At 51.2% G+C, this 22310-nt stretch overlaps 1 protein-coding gene across 1 annotated transcript; it reads right to left on the bottom strand.

Moving 5' to 3' along the window:
* Positions 1–1697: 1697 nt before the first annotated feature.
* On the bottom strand, positions 1698–19648 carry Ivd (isovaleryl-CoA dehydrogenase). The gene is made up of 12 exons (XM_070005794.1): positions 19452–19648; positions 15598–15687; positions 15398–15449; positions 11830–11999; positions 9499–9592; positions 9181–9317; positions 7759–7855; positions 6146–6239; positions 5318–5399; positions 5133–5237; positions 4957–5029; positions 1698–2423 (listed from the first exon to the last, which is right to left on the bottom strand). Exons 1-12 carry the CDS (start codon positions 19602–19604, stop codon positions 2290–2292), a joined length of 1281 nt encoding a protein of 426 aa, XP_069861895.1. The 5' UTR covers positions 19605–19648; the 3' UTR covers positions 1698–2289.
* Positions 19649–22310: the final 2662 nt, after the last annotated feature.

Here is a 22310-nt window from a genome sequence, read left to right as displayed (position 1 = left end):
TTGGGTTTCCCTGGTTGTACCTCGGGGCCACAGCAGCATTCCGCTTGTCCTTCTGACTGTCCTGGTTGCTTTGTGCCGCTCTAAGTCATCTGGCAGGGATCTGGAGGTCCAGCGGCCCCGCAGCGGCCCAGGGCTAGCTTGAGTCTTCTCTTAGAAGCTGCCACCTGCCGTCACGGAGCTCTGGCGTCCAGATGCCACCCACAGGTGATGCACTGCATTCAGCGGCTGCGCGATCACCTGCAGACCCGTCTTCTCCGCAAACCGTCTCGGCCAGGGGTGCTTTCAGCTGGCTCCTCGCCCCGTGCTGTCACGGGGGTGGACGTGAAGGGCAGCCGGGAGTCCTGGACCTTCCCCTCTGGCTGGACCGGTCCGGGGTACACAAGGAGCTAACCCTGTCTCACGCCGCTGGCTGGGAGCAGCACTTGGCCACCGGCCAGGACGGGAGGCTCAGAACTGGCACTGCTGCTGATGGGTCGAGCGCCAAGAAAACCAGTTCACCCCTGGGGAACTTGACAGAGGGTGGAAAAACCCAGAGCCGATTCTCCCTACCTGTGCCAACCTGGGACGCTGTGCGGCGGGCCCCTATTTCTTTTAGTGGCTAGCGTATCTGGATCCTCACCTCTGATCTTGAAAAAAGGCAAATAAGCTTCTGTTTTGTTTTTTTGTGTGGTACCATGTTTTTTTTTTTTTTTTTTTTTTTTTTTTTTTTTTTTTTTTGTCGGTCGTGGGGCTTGAACTCTGGGCCTGGACGCTGTCCCTCAGCTCTTCAGCTCAAGGCGAGCGCTCTACCACTTGAGCTACAGCGCCACTTCCGGTTTTCTGGTGGTTTATTGGAGATAGGAGTCTCACAGTCTCTCCTGCCTGGGCTGGCTTTGAACTGCAATCCTCAGATCTCAGCCTCCTGAGTAGCTAGGATTACAGGCGTGAGCCACCGGCGCCCAGCTGGTACCATGGTTTTAAACTCAAGGCCTTTGTGCTTGCTAGGCAGGTCCTCAAAGTTGAGCCATGCCTCTGGTCCAATCGTTTTGACTTTCATGGGGCCTGAACTCTGGGCCTGGGCGCTGTCCCTCAGCTCTTCAGCTCAAGGTGAGTGCTCTACCGCTTGAGCCACAGTGCCACTTCTGGCTTTTTCGGCGTATGTAGTGCTGAGGAATCAAACCCAGGGCAAGCACTCTGCCACTGAGCTACCTTCCCAGTCCAGCTTTTGACTTAAGACAAAAAACCTCAGGGATGTGTTTAGGGGTGCTGGTGCCGCTTGTAGGGATGTATTTAGGGGTACTGGTGCCCGCTTGTAATTCCAGGGATGAAGGAGGCAGAGGCAGATCCCGTCTCAAAACCAAAGCAACCCCCCCCCCACACACACCCCGGGATTAAAGCTACCAGACTGGGCCCCACCCCACTCCCTTTCCTTTAAAAATCGCAGGGCGTGGCCAAGAGGCTGGGCATTGCCGCGTAGGCCCTCGGCTTTGGCTCCATCCCCAGCACCACCCAAGTAAACGCAACCACTGGGAGATGGCTGACCTCCCCTGTGGAGGGGGCCAGCTCTCCCGCTGTGCTGTCCCCACCCCGCCCCCACCCCCGGGGATGATGGGAGGGCCCTCGGCCAGGCCCCCCCGCCAAGGACAGGTGCTGGAGCACATGGGAGGGAGGCAGTGAGGAGATCGCTTCCTCGCGGCAGCGCTTCGGGAGCAGATGGGTTTGCTTTACAACATGTTTAATACAAAATGGCAGCAGCCACTGTGCAGCGGTAACAACATCAGCCATAGGGCGTCCGAAGAAATGTACACAGCCGCCAGGGCTGGCCGGGGGCCAGGCAGCCAGGCAGCCGGGGCCAGCCAGGGCCTGCGCGCGGTTGGTGGCAGAAGGCCACACAATCAGGAAAGGCTGGTGCCCGTGCTGGTGGCAGTGGTGCAGGGGGGACTTGGGGCTGCCTCCCAGGAGGGCCCTGGGCCCCGCTGCTGACCACCGCACGGTCAGCTCCCGGCGCCACGCCCAAGAAGCAACGGGGAGATTTTTGGCTGCTTTCCCCAGAAGAGGCGGCGCGGGGCTGCTGAACGGCAGCAGAAGCTCCCTTTACGAGTTACTCAAAACAGAAGCAGCACCTGCACCCCCAGGGCCACCCCCCGCCCCAGGGGGCACCAGGTCCCCCACGCTGAAGAGCCAGGGCACAGAGTTCACCAAGCTGTCCCCCCCACCCCAGGAGAGCGATGCACTTCCACAACAGTCCATTTGCAGCTTTCCTGGCCCGGGGTGAGGCCCGTAGCCAGGCCGCGGGGCAGCCTCGTGGATCTAGTGGAAGTCGGCATTGAAGGCTCTGCCAATCACCAGCCGCCGCACCTCACTGGTGCCAGCGCCGATCTCATACAGCTTGGCATCGCGAAGAAAGCGGCCCATGGGAAAGTCGTTGATGTAGCCATTGCCACCTGTAAGCAGGATTTGGGCAGAGAAGAAAAAGCAGAAGTGATGGGCCCGGGCGAGGAAGGAGACAAGATGGCCAAGCAGTCACTACTCACTGTCTTTAGGAACTGGTTCCAGGACTTCAGGAACAGTCAAGGCCCTTATGTGAGATGATACAGGATTTGCACACATCCTCCTGTCCTACCTTTGTGCGTGCATGCGTGCGTGCGTGCGTGCGTGCGTGCGTGCGTGCGTGCGTGCGTGCGTGTGTGTGTGTGTGTGTGTGTGCATGTGTGTGTAACTCAGGACCCTGTACTTGCTAGCCTGGCACTCTACCATTTGAGCCATGTCTCCAACCTGGTACTTAGCTAGGATTAACAAGTGTGAGTCACCAATGCCCAGCTACACATTTTTATTTATTTTTTTCTCTAAGCAAAATGAATCCCAAGATAGGGACACAAGAGGTTTTTACCTTTGCCACTGTTGTTTTTAATGTACTGTGTGATTTGTTGTTGTTGTTTCTTTTGCATGTTCTTCCCCCATGGTATAACCCCTGTTGTCACTGTATTTGATTCCTGTGCCCTGCATCTTGTATATATGTTTTTCTAATTTGGGGAGGGAAAGGGAAATAAAATGTCGAAACAAGAATACAGGCTGACCCATTGTAACAATGAGATGTACAAGACACCATGTTGAAAACGAACTGTACAACTTGCCGGGGGCTTCTGGCTCACACCTACAATCCTAGCTACCCAGGGGGCTGGGATCTAGGGATTGCACTTTAAAGCCAGCCCAGGCAGGAGAGTTCATGAAACTTTTTTTTTTTTTTTTTGGGTCCGGTCGTGGGGCCTGAACTCTGGGCCTGGGCGCTGTCCCTCAGCTCTTCAGCTCAAGGCTAGCGCTCTATCACTTGAACCACAGCACCACTTCTGGCTTTTTTTTTGCTTATGTGGTGCTGAGGAATCGAACCCAGGGTCTCAGGCATGCAAGGCAAGCGCTCTACCACTGAGCCACCTTCCCAGCCATCATGAAACTCTTATCTCCAATAAAACACCAGAAAAACTGGAAATGGCACTGTAGCTCAAGTGGTAGAGTGCTTGCCTTGAGCTGAAGAGCTGAGGGACAGCACCCAGGCCTAGAGTTCAAGCCCCACGACCAACAAACAACAATAACAACAACAAACTTTACAACTTGGTGGGGGGGAGGGAGGAGTTGGAGGTGGGGAGGGTAGGGATGGTAGGAGAAAAACAAAGGAGGGGGTAACAATGTTGCCACTTCCGGTTTTCCGGTGGTTAATTGGAGATAAGGGTCTCACAGTTTCCTGCCCGGGCTGGCTTTGAACCACGATCCTCAGATCTCAGCCTCCTGAGTAGCTAGGATTACAGGCGTGAGCCACCGTTGCCCAGCTGTACAGTATCTTTACTATAAAATATTAAAAAACATTTTTTTTTCTGTCGGTCATGGGGCTTGAATTCAGGGCCTAGGCACTGTCCCTGAGCTCTTCCTTGCTTAAGACTATTGCTCTACCACTTCTAGCCACCGCCCCCACTTCTGGTTTTCTGGTGGTTAACTGGCAGTAAGAGTGTCAAGGATTTTCCTGTCTGGGGCTGGCTTTGAACCGCAATCCTCAGATCTCAGCCTTTCGAGTAGCTGGGATTACAGGTGTGAGCCACCAGCGCCTGACTTATATTACTAGGGTTGGAATTCAGGGCTTCACCCGTGCCAGGCAGGCACTCTACCACTTGAGCCACACTGCCAGCAGGGCCAGGCTCCTTGCTGATTATTTTCCTTCTTCTCCTTCTTCTTGGTGGTACTGAGAATTGAACTCGGAGCTGTGCGTTTGTCGGTAGGCGCTCTTGTCATTTAGGCCACACTTCCTGCCCTTCGGCTCTGGTTATTTTAGAGACAGTGTCTCAGTTTGGCTTCTGACGGCCTGGACCAATATCCTTCTACTTACACTTCCTGCCGCGGCTAGGATGGTGGGTGTGCGCAACCATAAAGTTCTTTTGCAATTTTTTTGTTTGAGTTGGCTTGGAAGTTCAACCCTTCCAGTCTCAGCCTCCTTGATAGCTAGGATTACAGGCATGATTCACTGGCACCAAGCCTGGGTTTGGTCACTCACTGATACCTTCCCTCATCGATTGGCCCTGTACCAAGTAAGCTTGTCTTCAACTCTAGTTTTGGTCTTTTTTTTAGAGTCTCATTACACAGCTCAGGCCGTGAACCTGCCGCACCTAAACATTTCTGGTTGTTTTTGACCTGAGTTTTCTGAATAGATACACAAGGAACCCCCAGATGACAGAGAGTAAATTGTGTACTAATTAAAAGGAAGCAACTGTAGCTAGGAGGCGAGGCTCGATGTGGTTGGGGTAGGGTGGGCAGGGGCTGGGGGCTGGGAGACCATCGGAGTGCTAGGACATCACATAAACAAAGTGCAGAGCACGGGCCAGGCGATGGGAAGAGACTGGTATGGCAGAACTAGGATCCAAACCCAAACCCATGTGGTTTGAGTCTAGGCCCTGGCTGATATCGAATCTCCACAGTGTGTGGTTCACTCACCCAGACACTGAATGCCATCCAGGGCAACCTGTGTGGCGCACTCGGCTGCGTAAAGAATCACGGCGGCGCAGTCCTGCGGGCGGAGGCATGGCTCAGTGGGGCTGCGCTGGGCCGGGCCCGGGCAGCCAGGGCAGCAGCTGGCCACAGCCCCTCCCGCCGGGGCAGCCGGGCCTCACCTTGGGAGTGCAGTGGCCCTCGTCACAGGCCTTGGCCACATTGTAGACGTACTGCCGACTGGCCATGAGGCGAGTGTACATGTCAGCCATCTTTCCCTGCATCAGCTGGGCAAGGGAGGTCTCGGGTCAGCAGGGAGGTGCAGGGTCTTTCGGGGACCCGATGCAGGCCAAAGCAGCCCACTCACCTGGAAGTGGCCGATCTTCTGGCCGAAGGCTTCCCGCACGTGCAGGTAGGGAATGGTGTGGTCCAGGACGGCCTGCATGAGCCTGCGGGGAGCGGGGAGGAGGGAGACAGGCCGAGCTTGGTACCGTCACGCCCCTGACTGGCGGCGTGGCACAGCGCCAGGCGCAAGGCCTGCAGGGGAGGCGCGGTGAGCTAGGGCACAGCGCCCAGCGAGGACGCTGCACTCCCACGCCTCTGCCTGGCACCGGCACCCTCTCCCCGAACCCAGAGGGGGGAATGGCAGGAGAGCAGACAGGCAGGAGGAGGGGGCAGGAGGGGGCAGGAGGGGGCAGGTGGGGGCAGGAGGGGGCAGGTGGGGACAGGAGGGGCCAGGAGGGGGCAGGTAGGGACAGGAGGGGACAGGACGGGGCAGGTGGGGACAGGACGGGGCAGGTGGGGACAGGACGGGGCACGTGGGGACAGGACGGGGCACGTGGGGGCAGGTGGGGGCAGGAGGGGGCAGGTGGGGGCAGGAGGGGGCAGGAGGGGACAGGAGGGGACAGGAGGGGACAGGAGGGGGCAGGAGGGGACAGGAGGGAGCAGGAGGTGCCTGGCCTGGCAATTTACACTGCACTGCGTGGCTGTGCTGTCCCTCGAGCCTGTCTGCCACCCGATGTCACTTCCCTTCAGTGGTAATAGTGAGGCACCATGGGCGCAGGGCTGTCTCCAGGACTGGGAGGGCGACCTTTGACAGGAAGTGCTCAGGGCCCCCAAGCCTCCCACTGACCTGCCGTCTCCCTTCCGCTCGCCCAGGCTTGCCCAGGCTTTGGGGCTCAAGCCCCACACTTACCCTAGGGGCCCGCCAGACAGCACCAGGCGCTCCAGGTCCAACCCGCTCATCAGCACGTACACCCCTTTACTCTCCTGGCCCAGGATGCTGGCAGCTGCGCGGAGACACCGTTAGGGAAAGAGGGGCGCCGTGTGTTCAACTTGCAGAAAAAGTTACCCCGGGTGCTACAATGTGGGAGTTAGCCTTGAACTAGGATTCCAACCAGAAGTTGAGTTTCTAGGGCGCCCTGGGTTCCCCCACAACACTAGACTCAACCCCCCCGATGTTAAATACTCTCCATTCACCCTAGAGGGGGAAAGAAGGAATCACCCCAAGCTGGTTCTTTCTACACCTGCAACCTGCACAGAAACCAGAGGATTCCATTCCCCTGAGCTGTCCGCCGCAGCCCAGCGTCTCCTCCCAGCAGGATGGGCCAGGAAAGCTGCTGTTCAGTTAGTGACAGAGCCTGCTGCGCACCTGCCCCAGTAAGCTAGGACACTGGGTGGCCATAGGAATGGACAGGTTAATAGCACAGAAAGGCAGGGCACTACAGACTTGAAGCTTTTCCTTCCTGTAAAAGTTCTGGCTGGGCACCACCGGTGATTCATGCCTGTCATCCCAGTTAATTAGGAGGCCGAAATCGGAGGATTGTGGTTCAAAGCCAGCCCAGGCAAGAAAGTCTGTGAGACTTGCCTTGAGCAAAAAAGCTAAGGGACAGGTCCCAGGCCCAGAGTTCAAGCTCTAGAACTGGTACCAAAAAACAAAATCAAAAACAAAAACAAAAACAAAAAATAGGATCTGCACAGACTCTCCCTTCCAGATGCTTTGTCTAACCACAGCGTGGTTTACTAGGATGGTGGATGGAAGTGGTAAGGCAGGGCTGACACACAGCAATCCTGACTGGTTCTGTCTTCACTGGCCTGGGGTCTCACTGGTCTATGGTGGTGTGTGACTCTCCTACAATGCTACATTGTGTCACATTTTTACCCATGGGTCCTGAAACCAACTTGCTTCTCCTTCTGGCTTCCATCAATTTGTGTTTTCTTCTTACGCTTCATTGAGGAGCGTAGCACATGATGTTGTGGTTTGGACAGGGAAATATACCCTAGAGGTATGTGTGTTGAAAGCTTGGTTTCCACCGCAGTACTGTCAGAAGTGGGGATTTGGCAGGTGATTGCTTGCTCAAGGAACGTGACCCCATCAATGAATCAATCATAATCAGATTGCATTATTGTGCAAGATGCCTGACCTCTTCGGGGGCGGGGGGTGGGATCAAGGCCAAGGCAAAGAAAAGCCAGCCCCTGGCGGAGTATTCCTGGGAACAATACCTTGTTTCCTGGCCACCATGAGGAGGTGTCGTTTCACCATACCCGTCAGCCAGGAAATGTGAAGGGCTAGGGACTTACCTTTCACCTGCAACTACCAGGACAGGCACCCCCAGGCAGTCTGTTGCCCACAGATAAAGCCTCTCTCTTCCCCTCAGCTTTAGGCACACAGCTGCAGGGACTGTGGTCAGGGGGACAGTTGTCCTGCCCTAGGCCATGGACCAGCGAACCCCAGGAAATGGGGCTGTCCCAGGTTGGGGAGGGGCCAGGGGTCAGGGCAGGGGCTCCTCAGTTCTTACCAACACTTACCAGGAACTTTACAGTCTTCAAAGATAAGCTCACAGGTGTTAGAGCCTCTCATTCCCAGCTTGTCCAGCTTCTTGGAGGTGCTGAAGCCAGGCATGCCCTTCACAGGAAGCCAAAGGCCCTTGTTAGAAGTGGCCCCTCAAAAGGCCTAGTAAAGGTATGGCCCACCCGAGTACCAGCTGGTCCCTGCACCTTTGCAACACACCCAACATCCCACTCCCAGACCCTCTCTCTGGATAGAAAACGGCTCCAGCTTTCACACCTCACCTCGGTCCTGGTTTCCTCTGCGGCCAGCTTTGTGTCTCTCGGTTCTCACCAGAAGAGTTCCTTCTCAACGAAACCCCACGTCCTCAGCCCTCCTCACTTCTCCCTCCCCAAGGAACATTGTTCCCAAGATACTCTCAGTTCTTCTGTTCCACTTAGCCATCTGTGCCCAGTGAACTCACACCCAGAATCAGATCATGCACCTGCAGGCGCTGACCTGGTTGATTCGGGTGCATGTGCTGATGAAGGGTGTTACCCAACCTGGAGAACTCAAATGCTTTTTGTTTCAATACCCATCAGCCATTTCCCCTTTCCTCTATAGACAGAAGGTGCTGTAAACCTCTGTGATACTAAAAGCCTACCATCTCTCCAAGTGCTGAGTCCCCCAGCCCTAGAGTGCACCCCACCTTACCCCTTGGTCATCTGGTAGATGGACGGTCCATCCACCATCACCTGCAACTCAGGTATGTTTTGCTCACTAGGATCTATGCATCTCCATCTCTCTGACTTCCTTTCTCTTTGTGAAAGGCTCTCAGTTTTATTAAAACTTTCCAGTGTTAATTCTTTTTCTTTTTGTCGGTTGTGGGGCTTGAACTCTGGGCCTGGGCGCTGTCCCTCAGCTCTTCAGCTCAAGGCAAGCGCTCTACCACTTGAGCCACAGTGCCACTTCTGGTTTTCTGAGTGGTTTCTTGGAAAAGAGTCTCACAGAGTTTTCTGCCCGGGCTGGCTTTGAACTGTGATCCTCAGATCTCAGCCTCCTGAGTAACTAGGATGACAAGTGTGAGCCACCGGCGCCTGGCAGTAGTGAAGTTTAAGCGCAGGACCTGAGACCTGTTGGGTGGCAGACACCTATCATGCGAGCCATGCCTCCAGTGAGCCCTACACTTCTTTATACAGCCTGGCTCTGTAGACAGCTTGACCATCTTCAGATTTAACTCACTCTCTCTGGACTCAATGTTTGTTTCTTTACCCAGTGCTGGAGACTCGAACCCAGGGCCTTGCCTGGCCTACCCCCTCTTCAGCCGTCAGTGGTTTTGGTTCTACATCCTCACTCTCACCTCTACTCCCAGAAACAGAGAACACAACGCTAATCTTACTTGTGATCAGCTTGTGTCTGAAGACAGAAAGAAACCTCTCGGAGCGCAGCTCCAGGCCCCTTACCTTCTCCACGATAAAGGCTGTTATGCCCCGGGAAGCTGGCACAGCAGCGGGATCCGTCTTGGCGTAGACAATGAGGACATCAGCATCAGGGCCATTAGTGATCCAGAACTTGTTTCCATTCAGGATATAATGATCTCCTAAAGGCAGGATATGAACTACTTGCTCAAGCTGGCTCAGCCAGCTCACAGAACTTCAGAATCTGCTCAGCTGAGAAAATACTGGAGACCGTGGGGAAGGCACCCTCTCAACTGCCACTTCCTTGTTCTGATCAGCTTCCTCCCACTGCCCGCCTTAGGCCTCCTAGCTGAGTGGCTTCACCTTTCTTTTCCGCCTTCAACTTCATGGAGACAACGTCAGAGCCGGCATTGGGCTCACTCATGGCCAGGGCTCCGATGTATTCTCCACTGATCAGCTGGAAAGAAAACCCAACAGGCCATGTCACCACCCTGGAAGTCACTATCTTGGGAGCACCTGACGGCAGTTTGCCGATACTGCCTCTTCCAGGACCAGTCACGTCACCGACCTTCAAACTGCTGTCTCAGACCAAGGTATCGGTAAAGTCCAGGCAGAGAAGCCCAATATCTATCTTCCTTCCATTTCTTCTTTTTTGTTGGTACTGTGGATTGAACTCAGGGCCTTGTAAGCATATCTCTAGGCCCTCTGTGCACTGGCTCTTTTCCAGTAGGGTCTTGCTCTGTGCTTGGGCCAGCCTGGATTGAAATTCTCCCACTTGAGTTTCTCAGTGTCACTGGAGTCAACAGTCATGTGCCTCTGTGTTTCCCCCATAGTTGGAGGAATTGGTGCATACCACCACACCCAGTCACTGCTTAGTTCCTTGAACTTTTTGCCTGGCATGGCCTTGAACCATGATTCCCTGGAATCTCTGCCTCTCAAATAGCTAGGATTGCAAGCTTAGTAACCACAATCTCTTTTTTTTTTCTTTCTTTCTTTCCCTCTCTCTCTCTCTCTTCTTTCGTCAGCCATGGGGCTTGAACTCTGGGCCTGGGCACTGTCCCTGAGCCATAGTGCCACTTCTGGCCTTTTCTGTTTATGTGGTGCTGAGGAATCAAACCCAGGTTCTCATGCATGCAAGGCAAGCACTCTACCACTAAGCCCTCTTTCTTTTCTTTCTTTCATTCTCTCTTCAGTGCTTAGGATGGAACCCAGGGCTTCACATGCCAGTCAAGCACTCTGTCACTAAGCTATGTCCATCTTTATTTCTCTTGGCACAAGGGTTTGAACTCAGTGGGCCCTTACCACTTTAGCCTTGACTCCAACACCTTTTTTTTTTTTTGCCAGTCCGGGGGCTTCAACTCAAGGTTTGGGCACTGTCCCTTAGCTTTTTTTTGCTCAAGGCTAGCACTGTACCACTTGAGCACCACTTGCAGCTTTTTCTGTGTATGTGGTGCATACACAGAACCCAGGGCTTCAGGTATGCAAGGCAAATACTCTACCACTAAGCCACATCCCCAGCCTTGTTCTTTTCCTTAAAGTCTTCTTCAAATATTTTCTGGTTATGATTCAATTATTTGGGAACTTTGGCCCTATTTTCAATATTTTTTTTCTTTTCTGTCACTCATGGGCTTAACCTGAGGGCCTGGGCACTGTCCCTGAGCTCTTTTGCTCAAGTCTAGCTCTCTACCACTTTCAGTTTGGGAGTGATTAATTGGAGATATGAGTCTCACAGGGAATTTTCTGCCCTGGCTGGCTTCGAACCATGGTTCTCAGCTCTCAGTCTCCTGAGTAACTAGGATACGGGTGTGGTGTCCAGATAACCTGAATCCTTCCTAATGGGACTTGGTCAAGCCACAGAACACAAGTCAGAATGCCTTCCTCCAGTGGAAGAGGGACTTGGAGCTGATGGTTGTGCTGACACAAGGGTGGATTATTTTCTTTTTTTCTTTTGTGCTGGTACTAGGGCTTTATCCTGGGGCCTGCGCTCTGTCCCTGAGCTCTTTTGCTCAAGCCTAGCACCCTACCACTTGAGCCACAGCTCTATTTCAGGCTTTGTTGTTGTTGTTGGTTGTGGGGCTTGAACTCTGGGCCTGGGCGCTGTCCCTAAGTTCTTCAGCTCAAGGGAGGGCTCTACCACTTGAGCCACAGTGCCACTTCCGGTTTTCTGGTGGTTAATTGAAGATAAGACTCTCACTAGGCTGGCTTTGAACCACAATCCTCAAATCTCAGCCTCCTGAGTAGCTAGGATTACAGGCTTGAGCCACCGGCTATTTCTGGCTTTTTGTGGCTTATTGGAGATAATCTCTCAGAGCCTGTGAGCTGGTGGCTCACACTTGTAATCCTAGCTACTCAGGGGGCTAAGATCTGAGGATCCTGGGTTCAAAGCTAGCTCAGGCAGGAAAGTCCATAAGAGTCTTATCTCAAATAAACCACTCAAAAAACTGGAAGTGGTGCTGTGGCTCAAGTGGTAGAGTGCTAGCCTTGAGCTGAAGGCTGAGGGACAGAACCTAGGCCCAGAGTTCAAGTCCTACCAGGGAGGGTGAGGGTGGGGGTGGAGAGCTTCAGAATTTTCCTGCCTGAGCTGGCTTTGAACTGCAATCCTTAGATCTCAGCCTCCTGAGGCTAGGTTACAGGTTACAGGTGTGACTTGCTGGTGCCCAGCCAAGGGTGGAGTCTCTATTCCCATCCGCTCACCTTGGGGAGGTATTTCTCCTTCTGGGCTTCATTCCCGTTGCGCACAATCTGGTTGATGCAGAGGTTGGAGTGGGCACCATAGCTGAGCCCCACGGCTCCAGAAGCCCGAGATATCTCCTCCATCACCAGCACATGTTCCAGGTAGCCCAAGCCAGAGCCGCCATACTGAACTGGGAGTAGAAAGGCAATCAGGTTAAATTACAATACACAAAGGAACCTTTTTTTTTTTTGGGTCCAGTCATGGAGCTTGAACTCTGGGCCTGGGCGCTGTCCCTCAGCTCTTCAGCTCAAGGCTTGCACTCTACCACTTGAGCCACAGCGCCACTTCCGGCTTTTTATTTTCTGCTTATGTGGTACTGAGGAATCAAACCCAGGGCCTCATGCATGCAAGGCAAGCACTCTACCACTGAGCCACATTCCCAGCCCCGAGGAACCTTTTTTTTCTTTTCTTTTCTTTCCTTTTTTTTTTTTTTGCCAGTCCTGGGGGTTTGAACTCAGAGCCTGGGGCACTGTTCCTAACTTCTTTTGCTCAAGGTAAATATAATTGTAATTGTGAATCAGATATAATTTAAACTTAATGAACCATGCAGGCACAAGGGTTAATAAACCATGTGTTTTTTAGTTTGTTTGTTTGTTTTTTGGTCGGTCCTGGATCTTGAACTCTGGGCCTGGGTGCTGTCCCTCAGCTCTTCAGTTCAAGGCTAGTGCTCTACCACTTGAGCCACAGTGCCACTTCAAGTTTTCTGGTGGTTTATTGGAGATAAGAGTCTCACGGACTTTCCTGCCAGGGCTGGCTTTGAACCGTGATCCTCAGATCTCAGCCTCCTGAGTAGCTAGGATTACAGGCATGAGCCACTGGTGCCCGGCAAACCATGTGTTTTGAATTTGTTCAAGTACTAATATTTCTGCATATAAACATTTAGCATATATGGGCTGGGAAGTTGGCTCAGTGGTAGACTGCTTGCCTTGCATGCATGAGGCCCTGGTTCGATTCCTAAGCACCACATAAGCAGAAAAAGCTGGAAGTGGTGCTGTAGCTCAAGTGGTAGAGCGCTTGCCTTGAGCTGAAGAGCTGAGGGGCAGTGCCCAGGCCCAGAGTTCAAGCCTTATGACCGACAAAACAAAAAACATAAAACATTTAGCATATATAACAGCTATATGAGAAGTGAAAAGTTGGGGCTGGGAAGTTGGCTCAGTGGTAGAGCGTTCACCTTGCATGCATGAAGTCCTGGGTTCGATTCCTCAGCACCACATAAGCAGAAAAAAAAAAGCCGGAAGTGGCGCTGTGGCTCAAGTGGTAGAGTGCTAGCCTTGAGCTGAAGAGCTGAGGGACAGCACCCAGGCCAAGAGTTCAGGCCCCACAACCGGACCCCCCAAAAAAAAAGAGAAGTGAAAAGTTTTTTCCCCAAAAATTAAAATATTAAAACTAAGTTAAAATACATAAAGTGGCTAGTATTCCATGCAGCATAAAATTGGACAAAAAAGTTTACATGTCCCAGTTCAATATGTGTGAAAATGGAAATCACATATTAACACTGATAGTGTCCAATATTTATACCAGTCTGCATATGATAGGAACATCTAAATTCTTTTTTTTTTTTTTTTGTCGGTCGTGGGGCTTGAACTCTGGGCCTGGACGCTGTCCCTCAGCTCTTCAGCTCAAGGCGAGCGCTCTACCACTTGAGCTACAGCGCCACTTCCGGTTTTCTGGTGGTTTATTGGAGATAGGAGTCTCACGGTCTTTCCTGCCCGGGCTGGCTTTGAACCTCGATCCTCAGATCTCAGCCTCCTGAGTAGCTAGGATTACAGGCGTGAGCCACCAGCGCCCAGCAAACATCTAAATTCTTAATTAAAAACCACAAATGAAGTGAAAGCATTACATGAGTACATACTGTTCATACCTATCTTTCAAAAGTATTCATGACGAAAAATTGTAACATTAGATAAAGGCAAACAAGCACCTCAATTCCCACGCTCCTAACAGTACTAATAGAAAGAGATACAAAGATGAATGGAGAAAGTACAACAAATGCAAAGGTTAGGGATGAGGGTACTGTAGCCAAAGCATCAAATACAGATATGAGGCCAAGAATATGTATACAAAGGCCTCAGGAAGGTGAGATCTCACAGGATCTCTTGGGAGCCAAAATGACTCCTGCTCCTGGGCAGGAAAGTCTCCTCTTGAGGGGAAATCAGAAGAGTGGGTGGTTGTACAGCAGAGGGCAGAAGAGATGGAGAGTTTCAGAACTCCCTATTAAAAATGAGCTTTCCTGGATAGCAGATCCAAAATCAAAGTGCCTGGGTTCTCAGGTCTACTCATCTGGGTAAAGCCTGGTAAGGCCGAGGGACATGTTCACTCATGCTGAATCTAAGAAATCAGGCTGATCTAAGTCTCTTAGGAAAGGAAGGAAAGCACAGAGGCACAGGTACTGAGGTATGAGAGGTAGCACATGCCTGTAATTCCAGTATGTGGGAGGCAGAGTTGGAGATTGCAAGTTTGAGGTCAGATGGGCTACACAGTTTAAAAAAAAAAAAAGGCCAGCCTGGGATACAGAGTAAGGTTTTTTTGTTGTTGTTGTTTTGGTTGTTGCTAAAAATAAAGAATCTCACAGAAATAAGAATCACACGGGCTTTCCTAGACTGGCTGGCCTTAAACTATGACCCTCAGCCTCCTGAGTAGTTAGGATGATAGACGAGCGCCACTGTTGCCCAACCCAAGAGCCTATTAATCATGTAATCTAGTCACATTACTTAAAGGCCTAGACAAACATTTCTCTTACCACTGCCCCCAACAAAGCTCCATAGCCAAGCTGTAGGCAGAGAATAGGCAGCCCCCCAATACACACGTTCCTGGGCCATTCCTGCTTAGAAGACACCAGCTGGGCAGAGTTCAGGAATTAAGGCAGTAAGATTCAGGGCAACTACTTGCTTCTAAATTCCCCAAACAGTCTGCCAGAGGCTAAGCGTACAGACTTTCTAGAGTACATACTAATTAATAAAGGTCTTAGGCTCAGTCCACACAACAAAAAAAAAAAGAAAAAGCTGGGCGCTAATGGCTCACACCTGTAATCCTAGCTACCTAGGAGGCTGAGATCTGAGGATCACGGTTTGAAGCCAGCCTGGGCAGGAGAGTCCCCGTGAGACTCTGATCTCCAATTAACCACCAAAAAAGCGGGAAGTGGTGTTGTGGCTCAAGAACACTTGTGCCTTGACCACAAAGAGGATCAGGGACAGTGCTCAGGCCTTGAGTTCAAGCCCTCTAGCTGACAGAAAAGGAAAAAGAAAAAAAAAAAAGCAATAAAAGCAGAAAAGAAAGCAAAGAAAAATAGGTAGCAAGCTGAGGCATCAAGGGATCGTGACTCAGTGAGCTCTACTGGCATGCTCCCTTGGTTGAACATACGGAAGAATGCCCTCCCCTCTCAGCCCAGTGAACGCCCTCTCAGGTCCAAGAATGCAGAAGTTCTGGGGGGTGTTTGGGGGGGTCTTTCCATCCCCTTCATGCCTCTCTTGGGAAGTAGGTTAGAGGGCACACGAAGCACGTCCTCTTTCAGGGAGAAGCCATGCTCACCTGGTACTGTGATGCCCAGCACGCCCAGGTTCCCCAGCTGCCGCCAGAACTCCTGTCGACAGAAAGGAAGGGAGGGAATTGGGAGAAGGCAGCCAGTCACAGGTGGCTGGACCAGGAAGGCAGGACCCTGCGAGCCGCTCCCGACAGCTGGGAGCCTCCACCGCGCTCCCAGCACCCCGCACCCCAGCCTGACGACTTACGCGCATGTTCTTGAAATCATTGGTCTGATCAATCTCCTGGGCCTTGGGAGCTAGGTGCTCCTGAAGGAACTTAGCCATCATCTGACGAAGCTGGAGGGAGAGGGGTGGACAGATACCACGGACACGTTCACATCACTGCTAGCAAGAGGAGTGTCACCGCTACACAGAGCCAGGTCCAGGGATCCAGACTGCAAGCCACCGCCCCACGTAACTCACCCAAATGTATCAGGTCAGCCAGGCGCCAGTGGCTCACACCAGTAATCCTAGCTACTCAGGAGGCTGAGATCTGAAGATCAAGGTTTAAAACCAGTCCAAGAAAGTCTGTGAGACTCTCTTCTGTGGTGGCTTAAGTGGTAAAGCATTATTATTAGCCTTGAACAAAAAGGCTCAGGGACAGTGATCAAGCTCTGAATACAGGTTCCAGGACCCCTTAGGATCAAACTCCAAGATGTAAGATTGAAACTTGGTATATTCAAAGAACTTCTCTCTGTTGACTAAGCACTCAAACACATCTGGGGTTTCCAGATCTATGTGCAAAGTATCTAGACCTGCTAGAGAAGAGCCACATTCCTCTCATGCTGCTGCTGCCCCCGCCCCCAGCCAAGAGCTCTTATGCTGCTCATTTGTAAACCTTTGCTTTGTCCCTGCCTCCCTTCTTTCCTTGCTTCCTTCCTTCCTTTATTTTGAAAATCATCTTTATTCTGATCACAAGGATAAGATTTACTTTGTTATGTAATCATTTAATTTATATTTTGTTTCTATCTGAAGTCTCAAAGCTCGCATGTTAAACCCTGCCTTTAGCCTCAAACTGCTATATAGGACCATTATAAAATACAACCTATAACCTAAAATAATCCTCTTTACAGTATTTGGATCTATACATTACAATGACATTTGAGCTGGGCACTGGTGGCTCATAATCCTAGCTGTAATCCTAATCCTGTAATCCTAGCTACTCAAGAGGCTGAGATCTGAGGATGAGAATCACAGGTCAAAGCCAGTCCGGGCAGGAAAGTCTGTGAGACTCTTATCTACAATTAGCCACCAGAAAACTAGAAGTGGTGCTGTGGCTCAAAGTGGTAGAGGACACTGGGGTGCTGGTGGCTCACGCCTGTAATCCTAGCTACTCAGAAGGCTGAGATCTGAGGACTGTGATTCAAAGTTAGCCCAGGCAGAAAAGTCTGTGAGAGTCTCATCTCCAACTAATCACCAGGAAATTGGAAGTAGCACTGTGGCTCCAAGTGGTAGAGCTGCTAGCCTTGAATAAAAGAGCTCAGGGATAGCACCAAGGCCCCAAGGTTAAGAATCCAAGCCCTGCCAGGTGCCGGTGGTTCACATCTGTAATACCAGCTACTCAGGAGGCTGAGATTTAAGGATCACAGTTCAAAGCCAGCCCAGGCAGGAAAGTCCACATGAGACTCTTATCTCCAATAAAACCACTAGAAAACTGGAAGTGGCGCTGTGGTTCAAGTGGTAGAGTGCTCACCTTAAGCTGAAGAGCGCAAGGACAACGCCCAAGCCCAGAGTTCAAGTCCCATGACCAACAAAAAAAAAAAATTCAAGCCCCCAAATCAACAAAAACAAAACACCACACACACACACACACACACACACACACACACACACCAAACCTTTGGCAAACATTTAGTTTCTTTACCAATGAATGGTACAAAGCAGCATTCAACTTAAACACTAAATGTCAAATGTTAGAAACTATGATAAAGTTAATTTCTTTAAGTTTGGCCCAAAGATGCATACCTAGTCATTATTCCATAGGACTTACAAGAAAGTAAATAATGGCCCACAAAACTAGACATTACAGTTTGGCTTCAGAGAGCACAGTTAATGGAATAACCAGGTGGGATCTTTAGAATTCAAACAGAATAGACCCTAGATGGGATTTTTCATATTCTTTCTCCAAATTATGTGAACCGTGTATAGCAAATATACTTCCCCTAGTGAACACCAGACATAAACAGATCATATGTCAGATTTTTTTGGGGGGGGGTCCGGTCGTGGGGCCTGAACTCTGGGCCTGGGTGCTGTCCCTAGGCTCTTCAGTTCAAGGCTAGCACTCTACCACTTGAGCCACAGCACCACTTCCAGCTTTTTCTGCTTATGTGGTGCTGAGGAATCGAACCCAGGGCCTCGTGCATGTAAGGCAAGTGCTCTACCACTGAGCCACCTTCCCAGCCCTATGTCATTTAATTTTATCCTAAGTATTTCTGCTAGGCAGTCTCTTGCTTAATATATACATAAGTGGTATTTGCTACTAGAGGTTTTTCTTGGTTTCTTCCAGAGAAAACAATGGTCTTAAAAGAAATCCAGGAGGGCTGCGAAGGTGGCTCATTGGTAGACTGCTTGCCTTACATGCATGAGGCCCTGGGTTCGATTCCTCAGTACCACATAAGCAGAAAAAGCCGGAAGTGGTGCTATGGCTCAAGTGGTAGAGCTCTACTCTTGAACTGAAGAGCTGAGGGACAGCGCCCAGGCCCAGAGTTCAGGCCCCAGGACTGACCAAAAAAAAAAAAAAAAAAAGGAGAGAGCAAAGGGATGACAAAGTCAAAAAAGAAATGTATTTAAGCCAGATGCTGGTGGCTAACGCCTGTCATACTAGCTACTCAGGAAACGGAGAGCTGAGGATCCTGGTTGGAAGCCAGCCCCAGGGGGAAACTCCATGAGACTCTTTTTTTTGGGGGGGAGGGGGTGGAGGGTAGGTTGTGGGGCCTGAACTCGGCCTCGGTGCTGTCCCTGCACTCTTCAGTTCAAGACAAGTGCTCTACCACTTGAGCCACAGAGCCACTTCCGGTTTTCTAGTGGTTTATTGGAGGTAAGAGTCTCATGTGACTTTCCTGCCTGGGCTGGCTTTGAACTGTGATCCTCAGATCTCAGCCTCCTGAGTAGCTAGGATCACAGGCGTGAGCCACTGGCGCCCAGCTCCATGAGACTCTTATCTCCACTAAACTACTCAAAAAAGCTGGAAGTGGCATTGTGGCTCTAGTGGTAGAGCACTCATCATGAGCAAAAAGAAGCTCAGGGATAGCGCCCAGGCCCAGAGTTCAAGCCCTAGGATGGGCCAAAAACAAAATAAATAAAAAATGTACCTATGTAACCCTTCCGTACCTCACATTTATAACAACAACAAAAAGTAAATGAAGAAATCCATGCAGTATGCTGATGATTTGTAGCTATGATCCTAGTTATTCAGAAGACTGAGATCTAAGAATGTTGGTAGAAGCCAGCCTGGGCATATAAAAGATACAAGATTCCTACTTTCAAATGAAACATCAAAAAAACTAAAGCAGAGGTGTAAGTATAGTGGGAGAGCTCCAGGCATGATACGAAAAGTCAAGAGCATGAAGTCCTGTGTTCAAATTGTAGTACTGGCATAAAGATAAATAAATAATAACATTAAAATAGATCATGTGTAACCATAGTCTTCCAGTTGCTCGTTCAACTTTGTGCTTTGGACCTCAGAAGCTGAAGGATGAAGAATGACAGCAAGTTGCATGCTCAGTTTCAAAGTTCCCTAAGTGTTAATGCCAAAACCACGGCCTGGTGATTATGATCATCAGAGAGGTTTGGGAGTTACAGTGTTACACAGAGTTCAGGTTTAAGTTCAAGTGCGTTTGACCCCCCCTCCCCTCCCCCCTCCCCTTCCCCCTTCCCCTTCCTCCTCTCCCCCCCACCCCTCTCACGGAGGCCACAAGCCGCACCCCTGACCAATTCCTCTACCAAAGCACCTCTACCCGCGTGAGGCCGGGATCAGGGCAGGCCCAGGCCTGGGCACAGCCCGGGGGTGGCCCGCGCCGCGCGGGGAGGCCTCGCCGCCGGGAGGGGGTGCAGCTCCATACCTGCTTCTGCTGCTCGTTCAGCCCGTTGATCGCGTCGTCCACGGGCAGCAGGGAGTGGGCTCGCCGGGGCGCGCGGCCCGCGAGGGGCACGCCGGGCGGCAGCAGCCTCCAGCTCAGCACCCGCCTCCCCAGCATCCGAGCAGCAGGCGCCATCTCCGCCTCGCAGCCTCTCCGGGAGCGGTGTGCGTCCGGGGAGGCAGCCGCACGGCCATCCTTTCCGGACTGGTCCCGTCCAATCAGCGATGGGGGGTGGGTCCGCAGCAGCCAATCACCTCCCGGGGCTGCCCAAACCCAGCGGGCCCGCGGCGGGGCCGCAGCCCTAGGCCGCCGGCGGGCTGAAAGCCATTCAGCCGGTCGCCCGCCGGTCATCCCAGCTACGCTGGAGGCTGAGAACTGAGGATCGGGGTTCAAAGCCAGCTCGGGCAGAAAAGCCCGTGAGACTCTGGTCTCCAATGAAGCACCAGAAAACCAGAAGTGGCGCCGTGGCTCAAAGTGGTAGAGTGGGACGGCGCCCAGGCCACGAGTTCAAGCCCCAGGAACACACACAAAAGACAGAACAGGTCTTCCTGGGAGTGGAAGACCAGGAGCTTGTCTTCGGAGTCGGTAGGTGGAACATGGAAATAACAGCCTGTCACTGCGGGTATCAGCCAGACTGGGTCTTAAATTGAGACACTGTGAAACTGGAAACGCGTTGGCATGGTCATAGTGGGGAACGCGCTGGACACTCACACCTGGCACAGTGGAGACCCGAGAAGCATCACCAACGCTGCCAGCCAGCGGGCGAGGTTACTAGGTAAGTTTTGCTGTAATAGTATGTGACAGGGTTTTTTTCCGGGGGTGGGGGGCGGGGAAGAAGTTGCATGTGGCTCAGTATGTTAGCAGACAGATGCAAGCAAGGTGAAGTGGCTCATGGCTGTGATCCCAATCCTAGCGACTTGAGAGGGAGAGCCTGGGCATGAAGGGCATGAGTAAGAAGTTTGAGACTCTATCACAGCCAATAACTGAGTATAATAGCATGCACCTGCCATCTCACCCATGCTGGAGCCCAAATAGGAGGACCCCAACACAGGCAGTAAGTGAAAATCTGTTTTTAAAATAAATAACAGGGCTGGGAAGGTGGCTCAGTGGTAGAGCGCTTGCCTTGCATGCCTGAGGCCCTGGGTTCGATTCCTCAGCACTACATAAGAAAAAAGAAAAAAGCCAGAAGTGGCGCTGTGGCTCAAGTGGTAGAGCGCTTGCCTTGAGCTGAAGAGCTGAGGGACAGCGCCCAGGCCCAGAGTTCAGGCCCCACGACTGGACCCCCCCCCAAAAAAAAAATAAATGTTTAAAAAAATAACAAAAGCAAAAGAGGATTGGAGTGAGGCGCTGGTGGCTCACGCCTGTCATCCTAGCTACTCAGGAGGCTAAGATCTGAGGATTGAGGTTCAAAGCCAGCAGGAAAGTCTATGAGATTCTTATCTCCAATAAACTACTCAGAAAATGCTAGAAGTGACGCTGTGACTCAAGTGGTTGAGCGCTAGCCCTGAGCAAAAGAAACTCAGGGGCAGAGCCCAAGCCCAGAGTTCAAGCCCCAGGACTGGGGAGGAGGGGGAGGGGGGAGAAAGGATTTGGCCTATTAATTGGAGCCTGAAATCCAGTAATATTGTTCAATTAGACCTGCTTAGTAAAAGACATAGGATTTTTTTTTCTTGTTGCCATTGATGATGGTGTTTGTTTTTGCTTTTGGGTTATTTTGGGTGGGGGGAGGGCAAAGGGGAATTGCAGAAAAGGGAGGAAAGGTGAACAAATGCAATTATGATATTCAATATATGCTATGTAGAAAGTGAACTATGCAATTTGTGGATAGGGATAGAAGGAAGAGCCGGGGGAAATTAAGGCAAGGATGACATTGTCCAAAAAAAGAATATTCTCATTATCTGACCTATGAAATGGTAACCCCTCTGTATAACACCTTAATAACAATTTATATATATATATATATATATTTTTTTTTTTTTTTTTTTTTTTTTTTTGCCAGTTCTGGGCTTGAACTCAGGGATGGGGCATTGTCCCTGAACTGCTTCTTTTGCTCAAGGCTAGCACTCTACCACTTGAGCCATAGCTCCACTTCTAGCTTTTTCTGTTTATGTGGTACTGAGGAATCAAACCCAGGGCTTCATGCATGCTAGGCAAACACTCTACCACTAAGCCACATTCCCAGCCCAAAATTATCTATTTTTAAAAAGGCCTAAAATTCTTATGTCAACATATTTTTTTTTGGGGGGGGGTCAGTCATGGGGCTTGAACTCTAGGCCTGGGCACTGTCTCTGAGCTCTTCAGCTCGAGATGAATACTCTACCACTTGAGCCACAGAGCCACTTCTGGTTTTCTGGTGGTTAATTGGAGATATGAGTTTCACAGACTTTCCTGCCCGGGCTGACTTTAAACCATAATCCTCAGATCTCAGCCTCTTGACTAGCTAGGATTACAGGCGTGAGCCACTGGCATCTGGCTATGTCAACATTTTTATAGCATTGTACCAGAGCTCTAAATTCAATCAATGGTGTAAAATACATTATGTATATGAGCATGCATATGATTTGGGGAGCCTCCTCTAGAGATCCTCATATGGATTCTGCACTAGTATACCGAGGACACTAGACAGAATTTACTAGAACATAAAGGGCATGGAGACAGGACAAGACCATCTACCACCAGAAGAGTGTACTGTCATCTCTCTCTGTAAGAAAACACCCTGTGTTGGGCTGGGAAGGTGGCTCAGTGGTAGAGCGCTTGCCTTGCATGCTCAAGGCCCTGGGTTCGATTCCTCAGCACCACATAAGTAAAAAGCCAGAAGTGGCGCTGTGGCTCAGGTGGTAG

Source organism: Dipodomys merriami, unplaced genomic scaffold (assembly GCF_024711535.1).
Source record: "Dipodomys merriami isolate MVZ:Mamm:240054 unplaced genomic scaffold, mDipMer1.0.p SCAF_69, whole genome shotgun sequence".
In the NCBI taxonomy this organism is placed as follows: Eukaryota; Metazoa; Chordata; class Mammalia; order Rodentia; family Heteromyidae; genus Dipodomys; species Dipodomys merriami.
The sequence above is the reverse complement of the archived record's forward strand: the minus strand, read 5'-3'. Positions and strand labels throughout refer to the sequence as shown.

Excerpts from the sequence above, each read along its gene's own strand:
- Ivd (XM_070005794.1), bottom strand. The coding sequence starts at position 19,604 with ATGGCGCCTGCTGCTCGGATGCTGGGGAGGCGGGTGCTGAGCTGGAGG. Across the intron at positions 7,856-9,180 it reads CAGCCTTTATCGTGGAGAAG|GGCATGCCTGGCTTCAGCAC; the intron begins GTAAGGGGCCTG and ends CTTCCTGTGAAG. Across the intron at positions 2,424-4,956 it reads GGATGGCATTCAGTGTCTGG|GTGGCAATGGCTACATCAAC; the intron begins GTGAGTGAACCA and ends TCCTGCTTACAG.